The sequence below is a fragment of the Crocodylus porosus genome, unplaced genomic scaffold, assembly GCF_001723895.1.
Source record: "Crocodylus porosus isolate Cpor-Errol unplaced genomic scaffold, CroPor_comp1, whole genome shotgun sequence".
Lineage (NCBI taxonomy): Eukaryota > Metazoa > Chordata > Crocodylia > Crocodylidae > Crocodylus > Crocodylus porosus.
Window position 1 is genome coordinate 85,284,123 of NW_017728947.1, and position 19,223 is coordinate 85,303,345.

The following is a 19,223-nucleotide window of genomic DNA, read 5'->3' on the forward strand; positions in this document are numbered from 1 at the left end:
CGGTCAGGGCGGCTAGGATCTGGAACGAACTTCCAAGAGAAGTGGTGCTGGCTCCTACCCTGGGGGTCTTTAAGAGGATGCTAGATGTACACCTTGCTGGGGTCATTTGACCCCAGAACTCTTTCCTGCCATGGCAGGGGGTCGGACTCAATGGATCTGCTCAGGTCCCTTCCGACCCTAGAAACCATGAAATATTTTGCTTGAAAGATAAGTTTAGGACTTGATTCCCATCGTCATTACTCCCTGAACCATAAAGTAAAATGCTAGGTTACTGTTGCTTTGGCAATCACATTGTAACTACCAACCACCCAGGAGCTCATCTCAAAGCGAGATAAAATTATGTGGTTCTCAAGCCAGATAAGAACTAAAGACATCATATGGGAAGTGTTGAATGAGCAATCAGAAGGGCAGTTCTTCCAATAACTTCAAAGAGGACATTTGTAATGAAGAGATACTAACCACTCCCATCCACAAACTACACTAAAACATCCTATTAGGATTTTGTCCACCCACTCTCCTGACCCATACATACTCTGCAAGTTTTGGACAGCAAACCACTACTTAAGTACAATATACCACTTTCAAAATAAATAAAATCCAAATAAAATCTCCCATTCACGTATAGGGCTGCAATGGACTGTCTCCTAGTTTGTTTACATGATTACTAACTTTCTTTTACTAGGTGTCACGCGAGTGATGAATCCAGGCATTTTTACCAGAAATGGACAGACAAGTAGTGCAAGCTCTGTAGATCAAATCTATGCAATTCTAGGATTAGCCAGAAGATGACACTCCAAGACCATTGTAACCATATCACTTCTTCACATTCACAAAACATACCAAAGCATTAGACGTTTACACTGAGCTTCAAAAAGCAAAAACAAAAAGTGAGCATAAATAAAATCTAGCTCATCCAATTTAAAGCCACATAAGATTCTCTGCATATCTGCACACAATACATGAAATCATTTGGTCCTTCCTGGCACATTAGCAGGTACTTACACTAAAATACTCAAAAGTCTGACCTTGCAAATATGAAATGCTTCTATTTCTGAAGAGCTGGAAACAATCTAAGTCAAATAAACCACCTACACCAGAAGGTATTCAACTCCATGTGTCACTGGACACATCTACACATGTGCTTTAATACTTATTAAAAATAGGCTATTGCACATTATAGTGTCACTTAAAAACCATGCTATGTAACATGCATTAAAATAGGCTAACGTGCATTAAGCATCACTTAAAAACAACGGGTGCCTGTACATGAGTGCGGAAGCTACTCTGACACATTAATTACAACACATTGGATGCTGATACATGAGATGCTACAGCACTTTAAATAGAGCAACTTTTGGAGTCATTCTAATTAAAGCACCACCGTCGCCCCTCGAAGCATATGTAAAAGTGCCCCAAGCTCTTTAGTTAAGATTGGAAAATGCACATTAGCTTGTACCTCACAATGCAGGGTGCATCTACATGTACATTAATGCACTTTAGTTAATTCAAATTGAATCTAGTACCTCCAGGCACTTTAACACATGCTCCAGGGGTGGGAAGAGGGGGTGCTTTAATTAGAGTGACTCTGAGACCTGCTTTAGTTCAAGCACCTGCACCACCATTTCGAAGCACAAGGACACCAATACATGAGACAGGAGGCTGGTGGAGTGTGATAAGGACCATGCTCCAGATGACTCAATCAGATCTGCAGACTTGATTAATCTGCAGTCTATTACAGTGCACTGGAGCAGCCTCCATGCTTTTGTACAGGTGCTAGGAAAATGGCTTAACGCGCATTAACAAAAAGCTGTGCTTTTAACATGATGCTTAATGTGCACTGGCTTAGTTTAATGCGCATTAAGTAAAAAGCACATCTTTAAGTGACACTTTAATATACATTAAAGTAGAGTAATGTGTATTAAAGTGCATGTGTCAATACATCCAGAGGTATTAGATTTAATGCACATAAAATTAAAGTAAGTTAATGCACATGTAGATGTGTCCACTGTGTCACAGTGCAACTTGCTCAGTTTGCATAAAATTTACAGATACAGTAGAGAGGCCCAGATACAGACAGACTAGAGACAGGTGAGCTTTGGGATGAAAAATTAGACCGGGGAGGCAATTTTTATTTTGGGCAGAGGGCTGCTTACGCAGTTTTGGCAAGCTGTTGAGGGTCACATGGGTAGTCCCCACCCCTTGACAGATGCCCTGACCCCTGGTCACCATCTTGGGACCAATGTGCCAGGGCCAGTGCCAGCAGGGCCCAGAGTGGGGCACAGGCTGGCAGGGGTCTGTAGAGCTGGGCTGAGCTGCACCAGCAGGGAGAGAGGGAAGCTGGCCTGCTTCCATAGAGCCCCTGCTGGCCAGGACCCTGTACTCCTGCTGCCCTGCTTTGAGCCCCATTGGCACTGGCCCCAGTACAAGTACCACTGTGGGCCCATGCTCCCGGTGGCTCCCATGCCCACTCACTCTCAGTGTCCCCCTCACCCCGTGGTACAGGTGGGGGAAAATGCACAGCCCCAACCCCAAACTTGCCGGCAAGAAACAAGCTGGTGTTGAGCTCAGGGGAGAAGCATCCCCTCCCCTGCCCTGTGGCCGGTGCTCCCTGCTGCACCCGCTCACACCCTGTGCAGGGCTGTCCTGAGCAGGCACAGGCAGCAGGAGCCGCTTTTTCCCCCGTGGTCTGCACCAGCTTGTAACCCACCCCCAATGCCAGCCTAGGCCCCATGCCAGCTCCAGGCTTGCCTGCTGGACCTGTGCTGCTGCAGCAGCAGCAGCAGCAGCAGCAGCTGCCACCTCCTTGCTTGCTGTGCCCAGCAGTGTTTGCTGCTGCTGCCCGCCCAGAGCTCACACCACGGTAGGCTACAGTGCAGCTGCCGCCACCACCACCTCTGTGCTGCCCACCATAGGAGCTTCAGGCAGGCAGCAATAGTAAACACTGCCCAGCATGGCAAGCGGGGGGGCCGCAGCTGCTCCTGCCACGGTGCAGACCCAACCAGAGAGTCCGGAGCCAGCACTGGGCCCAGGCTGGCAGTGGGGGCAGGTTACATGCTGGTGCTGAGTGTGGGGAAAAGCAGCCCCTTTCCCACCCCCTGGCCGGCAGCCCCACACTGCAGCCACTTGCCACCCACATGGGGCAGCTTGTGCCTGCTCAGGACAGTCCCACACAGCTGCAAGCAGCTGCAGCAGGGAGCACCAGCCACGGGGCAGGGGCAGGGGAGGGGATGCTTTTCCCCCATGCTCAGCACCAGCTCATTCCCTGCCCACAGTCCTCCCCTGCCCTTCCCCACCCCCTTTTACCTAAGTTTCCCATGCCAGTGTAGCCACAAGAAGCCACATGGTCCCAGGCCATCCAGCTGGTGGGGCAAGGCCAGGCAGGTCCTGCTGTTGCAGGAGCCTGCCACAGCTTCCTCTGGGTCCTACTGCTCCTGGCTCCTGTCATCTGACAGGATCCAAAGGACAGATAAATATTTATTTTCTCAAGTTTTTAAGGGCCCTGCAGGCCAAATAAAATGGCCTAGCAGGCCAGATTTAGCTCACCCCTGAATTAGCCACTGGCAGCCCAACAGTATAAGAATAATATCTTTTCAGGAACTAGATTAAAAAAAAAACTTTACATACCAGTTGAAGTCTCCAATAATACTGATGGTCTGGTCTGCATCAGAAGCCCAAGTGATAGGTCGCTGAACTACCACTTGGCGAAGTGTGTAGATGTGATCCCCAGGGTCAGAAGTATTGACAAAATACTCAAATACTCCAGTCTGGTCTGCAAAATTTGGAGCTTCACTAAAAGCTGGGTTACCTATTTGGGGGGGGGGGGAGAAAAAAAACCCATAATCCCAAACCATTTAACTTGCATAACTGAAACATTCAGTTTCCTTTTATTTCTGCCTGCACCATATTTTCATCAGTTCTCCTCCAAGATTCATCTGTATGACTTACTGAAGAGCATGCATGCTCAAGAATTAGTATCACTAAACAATTAAAGTCTGGTTTCATATCAAGCGTTTAAGTATGTAACTACAAGGTCATGCTAGAGGGATGAATTTGAGTATAAATGATTCACGGGTGAAAAAGTTGGTGAGGTTTCTTATGAGCCAAAAATCTCTGACCTTGTACTTCAATTTAAAAACAAAAAAAGTTACACTTATAAATGGCCCCTACTAGGAGAAGGAGCTTGACCTCCCTTGACTTACACATACAAATCAAGAATTTAAAAACAGTGGTCTCTAATCTTTTTAAGTACAAGATCACTTCTTGAATTCAAGTGCAACCCAGGATCTACCACGTGCAACTCCCCACAAACCAGGTCAGTCTGTGCAGGAGGGAGGGAGTGGGGCCGCAGCCAGGCTGGGTTGTGGGAAGATCAGAGCATGAGCATCTTGTTCAGGCACACCGGAGGGCTCCAGCTACTGTATGTACCCTGGCAGAGGCCCAGGTGGCCACATCCCCCCCCCAATCTTTGCACCCTGAGCCCAACTGCATCTGCCCTGGGAGCAGCTACAGCCAGGTTCAGGACATAAAACCCACTGCATAGCAGCAGCTGCCTCCACAGCACACAGATTGGGCGGGGAGGCAGCACATGCCCCCTGAACCTCAATTAGGGCATGTGCAGCAGCGGGAGCTCCCCTGCCCTGCACACCTAGATGAGATGCCCAGGCTCCGATCCTGCAACCATCCAGCCTGGCTAAAGCCCCACTCACCTGGCAGCAGGGGGCACAGCAGGGCATGGAGGGGGACTGTCCCACTCACCTGGTCCACCCCTAGTGGCAAGAGGTGTGGCTTAGTTCAGTGGGGGGATGCACGCAGCATCATGCTGCTCCACAAGCAGCTGCAGCTCTGTATCACAGTCTGAGGGGGCTGAGCATTAGTGTTCACTCAGCACCCCCAGACTGAGACAGACTGTCAGAAGGCTTCATAATCAACTAGTCAAATCGTGATAAACTGGTTGGTGACCACGGATTTAAAGCATCATTTTAAAACATAGTAGACACAGTAGATACCATAGTAAAACATACCAGACAGTAAATGTCTGGTACCCGACAGCAGTACTCAAACCATGCTGCATTGCTCCAATCAATTAGAAGTAGTGTAACAGTGTCCACACATGACTATGGATGGGCTAACTAACAACAATGAATGGAATTGAAAAATTAGCTCACCCCATGCTAATTAGGAATCAGAATGACACTGTATGTCTTCTGGTGTAAGAGACAGTTTGTATGGAGCAACATGACATGCAAAAAGCATGGTAAAAATCTTGTGCAAGAATGCTATTAAAACTGCATTTTACTACTTTGAGTAACTGAAGGGAGTAGCACTATCTGAAAAAGAAAATGTCTAAGCTCTGGACTTTTTTACTATCAGTACTTCACATTCTGGGCAGTGACACCAGAAGTAACCCAAGCATGAGAACCTCATTCCTGATTCAAGAGTGGCAGGAAAGTGTTAAATGTATGTTTGTACAAAATAAATTAACTACAATTTGGCAACCAATCATTAGTCACAAGGTAGTATCTTCAACACTACACCTGTTATTACCCATCTTATTAACCCATTGTCCTACTACTGGTCTTATTATTACCCATTGCCTGGCTGTGAGGTACCTCTCTCTCTTTCAAGACCCAAATCAGGAGGAAAAAAACCTCAGAATAGGGCCAATTACTTGTACAGGATATACAATATGCTAGAAGACGCTTCTGCTTATTTTGAATAGTTCTTTGTATGATTTCAGTTCCATAAGTCTTCATTTCCAAGGTAAAACATTTTCCCAAAGTAGCAAAAGTACATTAAAATTTATGATATGCAGCCAACAGGCAAAAAGAGGCAACTAACTGGGCCTTAGAGAGAGCTGTTGGTCATAGGAGTGTTAGTCTTTATTGCACCTGGCATAAAATGTACACGTGAAGTTTAAACAGACTTAAAGAAATGCTGGAATTTATATTCTTGGCACATTATATCAGTACATGTGATAGATTTAACACCTATTACCTCACATGATTCATTTCCTGTTGAGATGATCAGCAGATCCAATGAGGCAGAGAGACAGTGTACTACATTTGTATTTGGTAGCCTCTCAGTCAAATTAAGCAGCACAAGTCACCATTTCAAAGCTTAACAGCAGTATAATTTATCACTTACGGCATAGAGGCGTGTGCAAAGACAAATATAGCATAAAGTTCTGTTTGCTTAATTACTCAGTGTTAATGCATCAGAACCTACAGGTCCACCACTGTCTACAGACAAGCAGAGGCCAGGCTACAAATTTTAAAGACACATCATTCAGACTGTAGAGGAAACTACCTATATTAACAATTTGTCCTTTTGGGCAACTTAACTCCTCTACTCACAAAGATGGCAGCCCAGACCTCAAGGTATTAGAGCTAACTTACGGATATTGAAATCATCCTTGTAATTTGAAGGAAAAGGCTGTGATGGGGGAGGTTCCCTGTACATATGCTTCTGGCCTGTCTTGAGGGTGGTTAAAGTATAGACTTCATCCACGTCCAGATTTAAAGTAAATGTTCCTTCAAAAACCTGAAATGAAAAAGGTACAATTAGAGAATCACAATCCTGCAGGATTCTCTTATATGTCCAAGTTAAATACAAAAATCATACCATCTTGCCTCAGTGTCTGATAGTTCTGCAAGATTACCAAGATGCTTAGGGGGGAGGGGAAGGGAGTGGGGTTCTTCCCCTATCACCTGAAACAACCAAAAAGTACTGTACTACAGCATCCTGCAGACTATACTTGAAAGAGAAATATGCACAGCCTGAATTGTCCATTCAGGGTGGGAAAGACATTGGAATTGCAATGAAAAGCAAAAGCAGTACCTGGAAGCACAGAGATCTATCTGGAAACGCTTGTTACAGCAGGGTTTAAGCAAGGTCACACACCCTGTGGAACTTTCCTTCTGAGAAGCTGTATTTCTCAGGCCCATCAAGCACCCAGTTTGAACAATTTCCTGTACAGTCACAATCCCATTATTTTGATTATAATAGATTTACTGGTAACAGGGGTTTCCCCAGCACACTACTAATTCTAAATGTGTTAAAAGCCCATGCAGGTTTCAAAAGCCAGTAATTTTAGCAAAGAGTAGAGGCTGGGAAGTTAAGTGGATTATCTCCTGGCCAGAGAAAGGAGACCTTGATCCTGCAAATCCCTAGTCAACTAGGAATGCAAAATTGTTGCTGTCCCAGGAACAAAGGCAGTTTTAAGCAAGGTTAGTGGTAAAAGACTGAGGTCGACTGTACACCCATTCCTCATGCTTCAAGGATACATGGCAAGAAAAACAAAGGTATCTAGTAGGACACTGTCATGCTAATAAGTTATTTACTTCCCTACTCAGGCCTTCTTCCTACTAATAGGAAAAGTGAGTGACATGGTAGCTGAGCAACATACTCTCAGTAGCAGAAACATCAGTCCTCCTTACTCTTACTCAGCACTTCCCTGTAGTGAAAAGCCAATTGTATTGTGTGTGGCCATGTCCATACGCCAAGTTTTGTTCATGTGCATGAAGTTAAGCCCTAGGTAGCCACACTTCATACCTTGTACTTAAAGGTAACAATGCACATCTAGGCTACAAAGAACATTTGCTAGTGGCTCAAGCAAAACAAAAGCATCAAGCGAACTGAGTCTTAAAAAAATCTTCATTTTACAAACCAAATTTCTCTTCTAATCCCTAATAGTTATCTGGCACTAATAAGAAAAAGCAAAAGGTTCTTAAGCAGAACTGATACTGATCAAGTACCAATTAACCCACCTCTATAGGACTGAGTGGCTGGAATAGGGTGGAATTTGCAGATCCAAAATCAAGCTTCGAATACCATACTTGAAGTGCCTTTACGTTATGCTGGGAAGAAACAAATGAAAATTGTAAGATTTTTCATAGGAAATGTTGAGGTTTTAAAGTTTTGTTGCTCCAGTAAAGATGCTGGACCAACAGCCCAAAAAAATAATCTTCTGCTGCTCAACAAAAAAGGTACAGTTTAGCACAGAGATTCTCATGCAGCATCCCAAGATAGACTTATAACACACCCTGGAAAACGCCAGCTTTTCATTTTCAGTCCGACTACAGACAAGTAAGTTCTCTGCAAAAGAAAAACTACAATTCTGCTGCAAAGAGCTCAGAAAGACCATACAACTATGAATTTGTTTAATTAGTGTTTTATCCTGTAAATCCTAATAGCATTAATAAGGCATAGCATCCTACAGCACCTTTGACAGGATTTCAAACCCCTACAAGGTGCCACGGCACCCTGGGGAGAATCACTGGGCTAACCAGTGCAGCTCACACCTCCCTCTTCTTGTTAGTGGATCTTTGCCCCATGTCAGAAAAGCCTTTCTAAAGACTGGAATTCCTTCCAAGTCTACCATTAAATTCTTGGTTTCCATTTCACGGATGACAACGCACTGGTGCCAAGCATGGGAGCAGTTCCTACACCTGACAGCAGCTGGGTTAAGACCACTACATGCATTTCACCGAATCATTTGGACAGCAGAAAAGTGGCAGGATTTGGTCACATTAGAATGATTAAGAGTCAATTACTATAATAAAAAAATGGAAATAAATGGTTTTGAACTGGCTCACGTTCTGTCAACCGTGTGGCAGATTAACTATTCTGTAATAAAGACCACAAGCCTTCAACAAGTCTTTTAATTAAAAATTACAGCAAATTCACAGACGTATTTTACATTTTACTTAAAGGTAACAATGCACATCTAGGCTACAAAGAACATTTGCTAGTGGCTCAAGCATGGGTTCCAGGAATAATGCAGAAGTACTGTCTAAAGTCTGTCATTTAATTATTATTGTTATGAGTAAAGGCATTAAAAACCAAACCTATTAATACAACAGCCTGCTCAGCTGTGAAGGGGTAAGAAGAACCAGCCCTACTAGAAATTAAAACCAAGTGTTTATAAACTGTCCTGGATACTGTGAGTGTTGGTGGAGGCTACTGCTGTACTGCTCATGTTTCACTCAAAAAGAGCCAACTCCACAGACACTCTTGAGGAAAGAGGTAGAGTATTTTCTCCATCAGGAAGAGCTATTTGAACTCAAACACAGACTTCTACTCTTCAGAAAAATAGCAGCTACAGATAGCAACTAGCTGGGGGAGTGGGAAGGGGTAAGTTAGGTCTACCTTGTGCAGATAACCTGACAAACTAGCACTCAGAAGTGAGCACCAATATTAGCTTAGCACAGAAACAAGAATCTCTACAACAAAGTTCTACTCATGTTATTTGCCCATGAATGTGCAACTGAAATATATGCCATAGTTCTTTTTGCCCAGATGCTCTAGAATTTTTCCCAATCAATTACATCCATTACAAGACCCCCCATGTCTGCCCTTTAGCAATAACCATGTAACAGGCACTGAAGGACCACTAACATCCAAAAAAGTTTGCCTGCCTCCTTGCTATAAGGGTGAACAGCTTCCAAAAGAGTTAAAGCTGTAGCATGGGTTGTCACCCACTTCTCAGCTTGGCAAGTTAGCAAGTCCAAACCTGGGCAGATTCGTAAGGACAGCAGAAGAGCTATAATTTAAAACTGGATGGGAGACTGGATTAGATGAACAGCGTGGACAAGAGTTTCACAGAGACGAGGATCCATTTAATGTGTGGTTAACAGATGTCTTAAGTGCATATTAAATCAGTCCCACAGGGAAGGGAAAGTCCAACAAATATCTAGATCAATTGCAGGAAAATGGTTTTCAGCTGCACATCACTTAAGTTACTATCACCAAAAAAAATCCAACTTGCTGTTGGTAGGTGCTTCTAATAAAAATGGTCATCTTTCAGTACCAATATGTAGGGCCTTTGTCACTTAAGTAAAAAAAAGGTACCTCAACAACAGCAGTAGTTGCTATATAAGCAAATCACTAGAACCCACCATCCACATATACAAAGGACTATTCTATTTTTGTCATCCTTCTATAAGCACTTGGAGTACATACGGTTAATTATACATGGCAGCAACCTGAGTGCAGATCAAGAGTCAATATGTCAATATGCTACTACTAAAAGTATTTACTTACAAAGGATCCTTTGAGGTAGAAAGTTGCTATCTGAGATGACACACTGAAAGGAAGTAGTCGGGGTCTGATACATTCAGAGTGGTTATGAGTCTGGAAGTAAAATGAATCACAACAAATCAAAAACCAGCACTAAAATTGATCATTTGCCAATTCGGATGAAAACCTTAAACTATCTGCCAAAAGGAAAAAAAAATGAGTGCAACATGGGATCAGTTACCAAAGCCTATTTGTTTCAAAGTTCAGTGCTCTTCTGGAAGTAATATTATTGCTGGCCAATTTCTTTATTCGGTACACTGTTTAAAATGGCAAAAACAAAGGGAGGAATCATTAGTTGAACAAGTTTTCCACTGCACTATGTATTAAAATATAGGTTAGCCCACACTTGTAAGTGCAATATCTAGATAACTACCTTATTCAAGGCAAACAAGAGAGCTTTTATCTGCTAGTATCGTAACATTTTGCAAATACAGAATTTTCTGCATTATAATTTTCCCAAAATAAAACACTCACTAGAGCATAATTACTTTGCTGGAGTTACTTGAGAACATTACCATAGTTTCAATGATGATAGTAAGATTGCCTAGGCCATCGGTCAGAGCTACATAGCTGCCACCTTTTTTTAAGTGTCCATCCGCCTGCAGATAGGTCCAGCCTGGTTGGGTGAACTGGGTTGTATGTGCTGTGTGACAGTGGAAAGAAAGCATTAAAACTTAACCCCAGGTTCCATTCTGTAGTCTCCAATCCACAATACACTTTACTTTTAAGATGGTAGGCATTACTGATTTTTCCCCTAGTAACTGAACATTTTGCTACAAAGAAAAATTATTTGGTCTGTGGGGACTAGCAGAAGATCTAGGTCAGGGTACTTCCAGGATCTATCACTATGGGGAAGGGACAGGCTATGTAGGCCACCTGCTCTGGTGACCACTTCTGCAGGAACACAAAAGGATTATGGGTAGGTCAGAGCGGCCACTGGCTAAATAATTATATCTGTTGCATGAATGCAAAATGATATGTATTATACACAGACAAGATTCTATGATTGCAAAAGAAACAAGCACCACAAATTAAAAAACAGAAGAAAAACTATATCCTTTTGGAAATAAACATAAGAAGAAATAAAATCCAAGTCCAAAGACTCAGCTATTAAAAGGAGATCCTGGATCAAAGTACTCTGTGTTTAGAAAAAAAAGTATTGCTTTTCCCAGGCAGCTGTAACTCCTTCCACCACAAAAGCTATAGCAATAGCCAAAAAGACATACTATGGTTTAATTTATTCACAAACGTATAATAGATCAAAAAGGCTACGTACCTTTATTTCTCTGCTCTACCTAGTTAAAGGACTAATAGTCTTCCCAGTGCCAAGACAATTGATTTCATAGACATAAAGGCTGGAAGGGACCTTGGAAGATCAGAGCCCAGCCCCCTGCACCAGGAGCAGGAAGTCAGCAGGGATCATAGGATCCCATCAAGATAAACATCCAGATCTCTTTTGAAGGCGTTCAGAGTAGGTGCTTGAACCACCTCAGGCAGCAGTCTATTCCAAACCTTGGGGGCTTGGACAGTAAAGAAGTTCTCCCTTATGTCCAGCCTGAAACAGTCATGAAGGAGTTTGTGACTGTTCGACCCTGTCATCCTTTGGGGAGCTCTGGTGAACAGACATCCCCCCAGATCCTGGTAAACACCCCTGATAAACTTATAGGTGGCCATGAGATCGCCCCTGAGCCTGCGCTTTTCCAGGCTAAAGAGTCCCATGGCTCTCAGCCTCTCTTCATAAGGTCTGCTTTCCTGACCTGTGACCATGCACATGGCTCTCTTCTGCACCCTCTCAAGCTTCTCCACATCCTTTTTGAATTGTGGAGCCCAAAACTGGACACAGTACTCCAGTTGTGGCCTCACCAAGGCCGAATACAATGGTAGGATGACATTCTGGAATTTACTTGAGAAGGATCTGTGGATACAAGCAAGCACTTTGCTTGCTTTACTAGCCGCAGCATCATACTGAAGGCTCATGTTCATCTTGTGGTCAGTCATGGCCCCCAAGTCCCTTTCATCCGTAGTGCTAGCCAGAGTAGCACTGTCAAGCCTATAAGGATGCTGCAGGTTTTTCTTCCCAAGGTGGAGAACCTTGCATTTTTCATTGTTAAACACCATCAGGTTCTCGTCCGCCCATTTGCTGAGCCTATCAAGGTCAGCCTGGATCACCCTCCTGTCTTCTGGCGTAGATGCTTTGCCCCAAAGTTTGGTGTCATCAGCAAACTTGGCCAGTCCACTTATGATACCAATGTCTACATCATTAATGAAAATGTTAATTAGCATAGGCCCAAGGACAGAGCCCTGGGGAACCCCACTGGTCACAGGGCACCATGATGATTGACTTCCTTCAACCACCACCCTCTGGGTTGTACCACAGAGCCAATTCCCCAGCCAGCGGATTGTGGTGTGGCCGAGGCCACAGTTAGCCAGTTTTAATTGAATGCTTAATGAAATACAAAATGAAAATTACTAAACACCACAAAATAAAAGTACTTTGTACAAGATTAATGTAGCCTTTTATACATAAACTGCATTGCCTCTATTTGCACCTAGCTTAATTTTTACCTGTGATCCAGATAGGAGGTTCTACTTTATAATGGCCACTCCAGGGTTCTTGGGCAGTCATTAATCCATTTCGACCAAAAGGCAATTTTTCATAATAACTGGACACCAAATTCCAAGCAATGGTGCTGAAAAATAGATTTTTTTTCCAAGTCCAAAACAGATTTTATGCAATGAATTTAAAAACTGAGCACATATATGAGAACTTCAGATGAAGAAGTTACAGACACTAGGAAGGGAACAAAAGCAAGATTAACTCTGATCCAGGAAATGAGTGGGGTGCACAGTATCTTAAATAAAAGTGATGCACAAGGCAAGATATGCTGAAATTACAAAAGTGATTGCACGCACACAACACTTACGCAGACATGTTCCCGTTCACATAGTTTTGGTTCATGACCCGAGCCCAGCAGCCTGCGCCCACTTCATCATTGAAAGTGCTGTAGTCTTCCGAAGACCACAGTTTCTTCTTAGTCAACAAGGCTGCATCCACTGTTTTTGTACCAGGGTAATGAGCCCTGGATAACATTTGTGGAAAAATGAGACAACATTTAAACACATGGAAAGCTTGAACCACACCCAAACTGTCCAAAGTCTGATGCCAAAACAATTCTATTCCAGGGAATCACCAAAACTAAAGCAACAAGGAACCTCTGGCAATATCTAGCTATCTGCAGCAATATAAGGCTGTTCCTAATGACTAGTTGCAGACATGGAGAAAAAAAAAAAAAAAGAAAGAAAAAGAAGAAATGGCATTTTAAACTCTGCATGCCCAGACGCATTGTGTTAGTTGGACCCAGTATGTCCAACATCTGTATAGATCAGGCACTTGAGTGGGGCTTTTTGGTGCTTTTACCTAATAGCTGAATCAGCTTTAGATAAAAGTGCCAAAAAGCCCCACTGAAGCACTCAATCCATACAGGCGCTGCAGAGCCAGGCTAAACTAATGTGCTGCTTCTTCTGGTAAAGCATATTTTTTCCCCACCATGTCTGTCAGAAGCCTAATATATTTTGTCTAGTTTTAAACTCTCACACCTACCCAGCAAAGTTTTCTCCTAGTCCATAGCCTAAATAAACTTCTTTTTACCCTCAAATTATTCTATGTACCATCCTAAATAATTCTGAGTATTCATGACTTTCATATAATTAGACTATAAAAATCTGCACTGGGCATCTTCAAAGTCCCACATAGTGTGATTTTTTCTTCCCGTTCAGGCTTTCCATTTTTCATAAACTGGTTCCATGAACTTTCAAAAAAGTTTACAAGTTACAGCCACAATAAAAAGCATCAAGTCTGAGACAGGTGCAACAGGCAGAGGCTACAGAAAAATTAGGTGCTGGAAGCCTATAATTCTTTGTGAGTTCTTCCTTTATTCCTAATGCAGATATCCTCTTTCAAAGGACCTGATCACAAACACACGGTGCTTTGGTTATCACCGACTCACTCTCGTAAGTCAATCTTATAAAGTAAATCATTATCAAAAATGTATTATCTCAGAAAATAAAGGATATTTCTTCTTCCAGATGAGATAAGAATAATAGTTTCATAGTAGCTAGGGTCAGCAGGGACCTGAACAGATCATCTAGCCTGTCCCCCTGCCACAGGCAGGAACGAATGCTGGTTTCACAAGACCCCAGACAGGTGATCATCCAACCTCCTCCTGAATTTGCCCAAGGTAGGGGTGAGGACCACTTCCCTGGGAAGCTGGTTCCAGATTCTGGCCACCCTAACTGTAAAATATTGCCTTCTGATCTCTAACCTACACCTATTCTCCATCAGCTTATTACCATTGTTCCTCGTCACCCCAGGTGGTGCTGGGGAGAAAAAGGCTCTATCTATTTGCTGTTGACCTCCCCTGATGAGTTTGTAGGCAGCCACCAGGTCCCCCCTCAGCCTCCTCTTGCTGAGGCTGAACAGGTTCAGGTCCGTCAGTCTCTCCTGGTAGGGCCTGTCCTGCTGCCCTCTCACCAAGTGGGTGGCCCTCCTCTGAACCCTCTCCAGGTTGACCACATCCCTTTTGAAGTGCAGTGCCCAGTACTGGACGCAGTACTCCAACTGCAGCCTAATCAGTGTCGCATAGAGGGGGAGTATCACCTTTCTGGACCAGCCTTAGATGCATGACAAGGTATGGCTGGCCTTGCTGGCTGCGATATGACACTGGCAGCTCATGTTCATCTTGGAGTCAATAATGACTCCAAGATCCCTTTCTGCCTCTGTGCTTTCAAGAGGGGAACTCCCCAGCCTGTATGTATGCTGTGGATTCCTTCTCCCAAGGTGCAGCACTCTGCGTTTGTCTACGTTGAACCCCATCCTATTCTCGTCTGCCCACTTTTGTAGTCTGTCTAAATCTATTTGCAGCCTCTCTCTCCCTTCAAGTGTGTCCACCTCGCCCCACATCTTAGCGTCATCAGCAAACTTGGACAGCCTGCTTTCCACCCCCTCGTCCAAGTCACTGAGGAAGATGTTAAACAGTGCGGGCCTAAGGACTGAGCCCTGGCGTGCCCCACTGCTCTCATCTCGCCAGTTTGAGTACAGCCCATCCACCACTACTCTCTGGGTGTGCCCCATCAGCCAATTTTTTTACCCATCCAACTGTGCAGGCATCGATGCCACAGTTGGTTAATTTATTGATGAGGATGGGGTGAGAGACAGGTGTCAAAGGCCTTCTAATCAAAAAACAGACTTTTAGTATCACCTTACTATTAACTTTGTTCCATTTACAGCGTACGTACTGTCAGACATCCATTTCTCTTGATTTCACTGGTCTGTGCTTCAATGAAACAGTTGCACCAGAAAAATAGATCTTTTTCCCCCTCCCTGAGCTCTCCGGCTGCTTGCAGACAGCTCAGAAAAAATGAAATTAAAAAAAACAAACCCCACAACATCCTTGACCAGAAGTGGCATACTACTTCGACCTGGCTCTGCAGCATCTTATAGATAAGGTGCTTCAACGCAGCTTTTTGGCACTTTTAGCTAAAGCTGATTCAGTTAGATACTAGGTAGAAGCACCAAAAAAGCCCCACTAGAGCACTTGGTCTATACAGATGTTGGGCGATCTGGGTCTAACATGCTTCCTCTCTCTTCTGGGCATGTGCTGGACTCAGCACAGGAGCATGCCAAGTTTAAAGTAAAGCGCTAGGTTTTGTTTGTTGTTGTTTGTTTTTTAAATGTCTGCAAGCCACCTCAGAGGTTACTGAATTAACAGTGATGACCATAAACATATGATTTGCATTGTACTTGCTTCTCTTTAAGCATTCCTAATCCCTTGGATCTTAAGCTGTCTCTCTAAAATGTAAGCAACTCCACAAAGAGTAGAACATAGCTCAAGAATTAAAGCCTCATTACTCTACAACCTACTAGTTGGGTTTTTTTGTTTTGCTTTGTTTTTTAAATAGTTCCAGTAATTACCTGGATTCACTCATATTCCTATTGCAGGGTTTAAAAGTGCATTTCTTAACATTAGTACCAAACAAGGGTTCACTATTAGAGGAATCTGTGTCCAATTAGATTTATATATGACTTCAGTCTTAACTCAATCATTATTTAAAACTTAGGGGCATATTAAGTTTGAGTTTCAGCCTTCTTTAACCACCCCCCACAAAAAACCCCACTTTGTACCCTGGCAGCTTAAGCCACCTTGACCTGAAAACAAGATGCATGATGTCAAAAGGACAGGAGATGCATTATAGAAAGCAAAGAACAAGTTCTCTTCCCAGAAAAAAGCAATCCCACATTTTTCAGCTTGTTGTACATTTAGCAGACTCTCCTGTTGGGGTTTCCCTGACAGTCTTGGAGTTACCAGGCTTTTGTTTACACAGGATGCATCCTCTGGCACACCTCATAAAAGAAAAAGTGGGCAGAACACAGTACCCTGCAGCCATTTTCAGCTAGAACAGTTCCACCCCAGCCCTTGTGGGACCACTGCATTTGGTAGGGTTTAAGTGCTGCAGAGAGCATACGCTGACCAATGCATCAGAAAAAAAGCTATCAGCTCCTTGATGCCCTTCCACACCAGGAGATAAAAAGTAGCAGGGAATATGTTCCCCAGGCTGAAGTTATGAAGCTTTTTATAGCAAAATTCCTTCAATTCCTTCTAGACTTATTTTGGAGAAGAGAACCAAGGATAGTTTATCTGGAAGAAGCAGTAAACTAGTGTCATGAGTAGGCAATAGAGGTCAGCAGGTTTTGGGGAGAGACCAAGTAACAAGGAGTAGGTGGGAGTGCCATATCGGAGAACCTCTGGTATATTCAGAAACATTAGGTCAATGATTCAGAAAAGAAAGCCACTGCAGAGTCCCAATCTGATGTAGCGGAGGCCAGGGATTAGGATAAATTGTCTTAGTATGTGGACTGGAAAGAATGAGGAGGGACATGAGAAGTTACAGAGGTCAGTATGGAAGAGAGAAAAGTTAGAAGAGCCATGTGGAACATCATTAGAAGAAACATGTTTGGAAGTGCCATGCAGGAACAATACTGAATAAATGCTCACAGTCATTTTATTAAATAAAAATAAAATAAAAGCAGTGGCTGCTTTCCATTGTCTATTCTACTGCCATTGCCAAAATTTTACTACTTCCACATTTCAAACAAGAGCTAGATATCAAATCCTGAATTTAACTATACTAGACCTTTTGGTTCTATGTTCTTATAGCACCAATAAATTAAGGTAGTTCAGTTCATCACTGTCATTCCCATTTGCTATGGTAAGAACACCAATGTCCAACGCATCCATGCATTTTTATGGTATAGCATTTATTTAACATGAAGTGTATTGTATATAGTATGCTATGAAGCAGTACAACTTCCATATAAGGACAGTTCTTTGGACCTGACAAAGATGGGTCCAAGATATGTCAGAGACACTGACACAATGAAGGCAATCATTATTAGGAAACATTTCTCTACCCTGCTTGCCATAGTTATCATAAGAAAACTCTTAAATTCCTTTTGAATTACTTGATCCACCCCTCATTTTTCACATGGAAGAAAAAGAGATTTTTTAGTTTCTCATCAAAAATAGAAAAATGTCAGTTTAATTTTTTGAAGAATTAATTTTAATATTGACTGGGTCTATTATTAGGTGGACCCACAGAAGGGGATAATGATGAACTGCAGCTTTGCTTCTGACCCTCGAGTCCCAAAAATCAGCCAAAGAGATATTAATATACGAGTTGGGTGGGTCCTTTTTCTGGCTGATTTTGAGGCTCAAGGGTCAGAGGTTTGTGTTACAGAGGCAGAGGCACTAATGGAAGTTGAGGGACTTGAAAAGGATGAAACAGAATTGCACTTAAGTGCCTAAGTCCACCTAAACACTCAATAGGTGCAACAAAGCTGTGGCCCTTACTGCAGCCTGGGCATTTAGCTAGTGAACCAGAGATAGAATTTGCCACATTTCTTCCCTGGAGTTACCTCACCATCAAGTCTCCATCTGCCAAAAACTTTCTAGATTTCCTTCTTCTCTCTCACAATTTAAGGGTTTTTTTGTCCTTCCCTAAAATTCAAAATGAATTTACTTAAGAGTTGTGTACAGAGATACAGAGGAAATTCATGCCTCTTCCTCCCACAGATGTACTTCAGCAGAGATTCACCTGTCTCTGAACACTACATACAAATACAGGCCTCAAACATGAATAAAGTATGCAAACTAGAAGATCCCAGTAAGCCAAGCAAAGATGAGAGCTAATTACTGATGCTTTTAACTCTAAGCATCAGATATTACAGGGCTGTATTCAAAACTTCCAGTTTCGATTACTGCTTCTGTGAAAGCACACAAGCATCCAATCTAATCTAGTACTAAGAAAATCAAGTCAGGCAGTTTCATGGGCTTTTATCAGATTCTACCCAAATAAACTTCAGCTACTTAAAATTAGTACTGAGAATCAGCAAGTTCATCTAAAAATCAGGCACCACTTTGCTGAATTATAACTAGCCACATGATTTAAATTCACTTCAAACACTAAAACAGTATTTGTCAGGGCAGACCTGTATGGAAACGATAAGTAGCAGAATGTCTGCAAGGCTAGAGCTGAAGTTCTTTTTGGACTGCTGGAGTAGGTGCACAAAACAGTCAAGGCAACCAAAGGAGTCTGACTTACAGTCAAGGTAAGAGACTCTAAGGTTGAACACTTAACAGTAAGTTGCTGCTCTCCCAGAACAAACAATGAGTAGACTGACGTTCAGGCTTTTTCTCGCAGAGTAAAAAGAGCCACTCTAGGACAAAAACCAGGGAATAACTAGGGTTACAAATCACTCCCATGCAAGTCTCTCTTGGGAGAGCATATGAATATGGCACTTCTGTCAGAAGAGAACAAAGTCCTTCAGCATCGCCTCCCCACTCCTCATAGAGACCGTGTTGCTTGCAGGAAGCAGAACACATCCCCTTCCAAGGCCCCACTTTGTTCTGCAGGGAAACAGATTAACCACAGGCAGTCTGGGTCAGCCAGTAAGGGCTGCTCTATGCACTGCTGCCAGTCACCAAGACGACTAAAGAAGCCTCCAGACGTGTGCACAGGGGCCTCCCCTGGCTGCACAGTGCCAGCACTGTGAGCTCTCCACTTATCAGGGCCTCAGCAGCCAAATGTCT

At 43.2% G+C, this 19,223-nt stretch overlaps 1 protein-coding gene across 3 annotated transcripts in view; it reads right to left on the reverse strand.

The window, feature by feature from the left end:
* The window catches only part of GALC (galactosylceramidase), a 70,555-nt gene that overhangs the window by 23,170 nt on the left and 28,162 nt on the right, over nucleotides 1-19,223 (reverse strand). For all 3 annotated transcript variants that reach the window (XR_002104131.1, XM_019552376.1, XM_019552377.1), the window contains exons 8-14: nucleotides 13,002-13,157; nucleotides 12,643-12,767; nucleotides 10,593-10,720; nucleotides 10,042-10,131; nucleotides 7,767-7,856; nucleotides 6,396-6,540; nucleotides 3,625-3,805 (exon numbers count right to left, since the gene is read on the reverse strand). Coding sequence is in view for 2 of the 3 variants with exons in the window: in XM_019552376.1 (XP_019407921.1) it covers nucleotides 3,625-3,805; nucleotides 6,396-6,540; nucleotides 7,767-7,856; nucleotides 10,042-10,131; nucleotides 10,593-10,720; nucleotides 12,643-12,767; nucleotides 13,002-13,157 (915 nt within the window). In the remaining variant the exon portion in view is untranslated. The remainder of the gene's footprint in view (nucleotides 1-3,624; nucleotides 3,806-6,395; nucleotides 6,541-7,766; nucleotides 7,857-10,041; nucleotides 10,132-10,592; nucleotides 10,721-12,642; nucleotides 12,768-13,001; nucleotides 13,158-19,223) is intronic.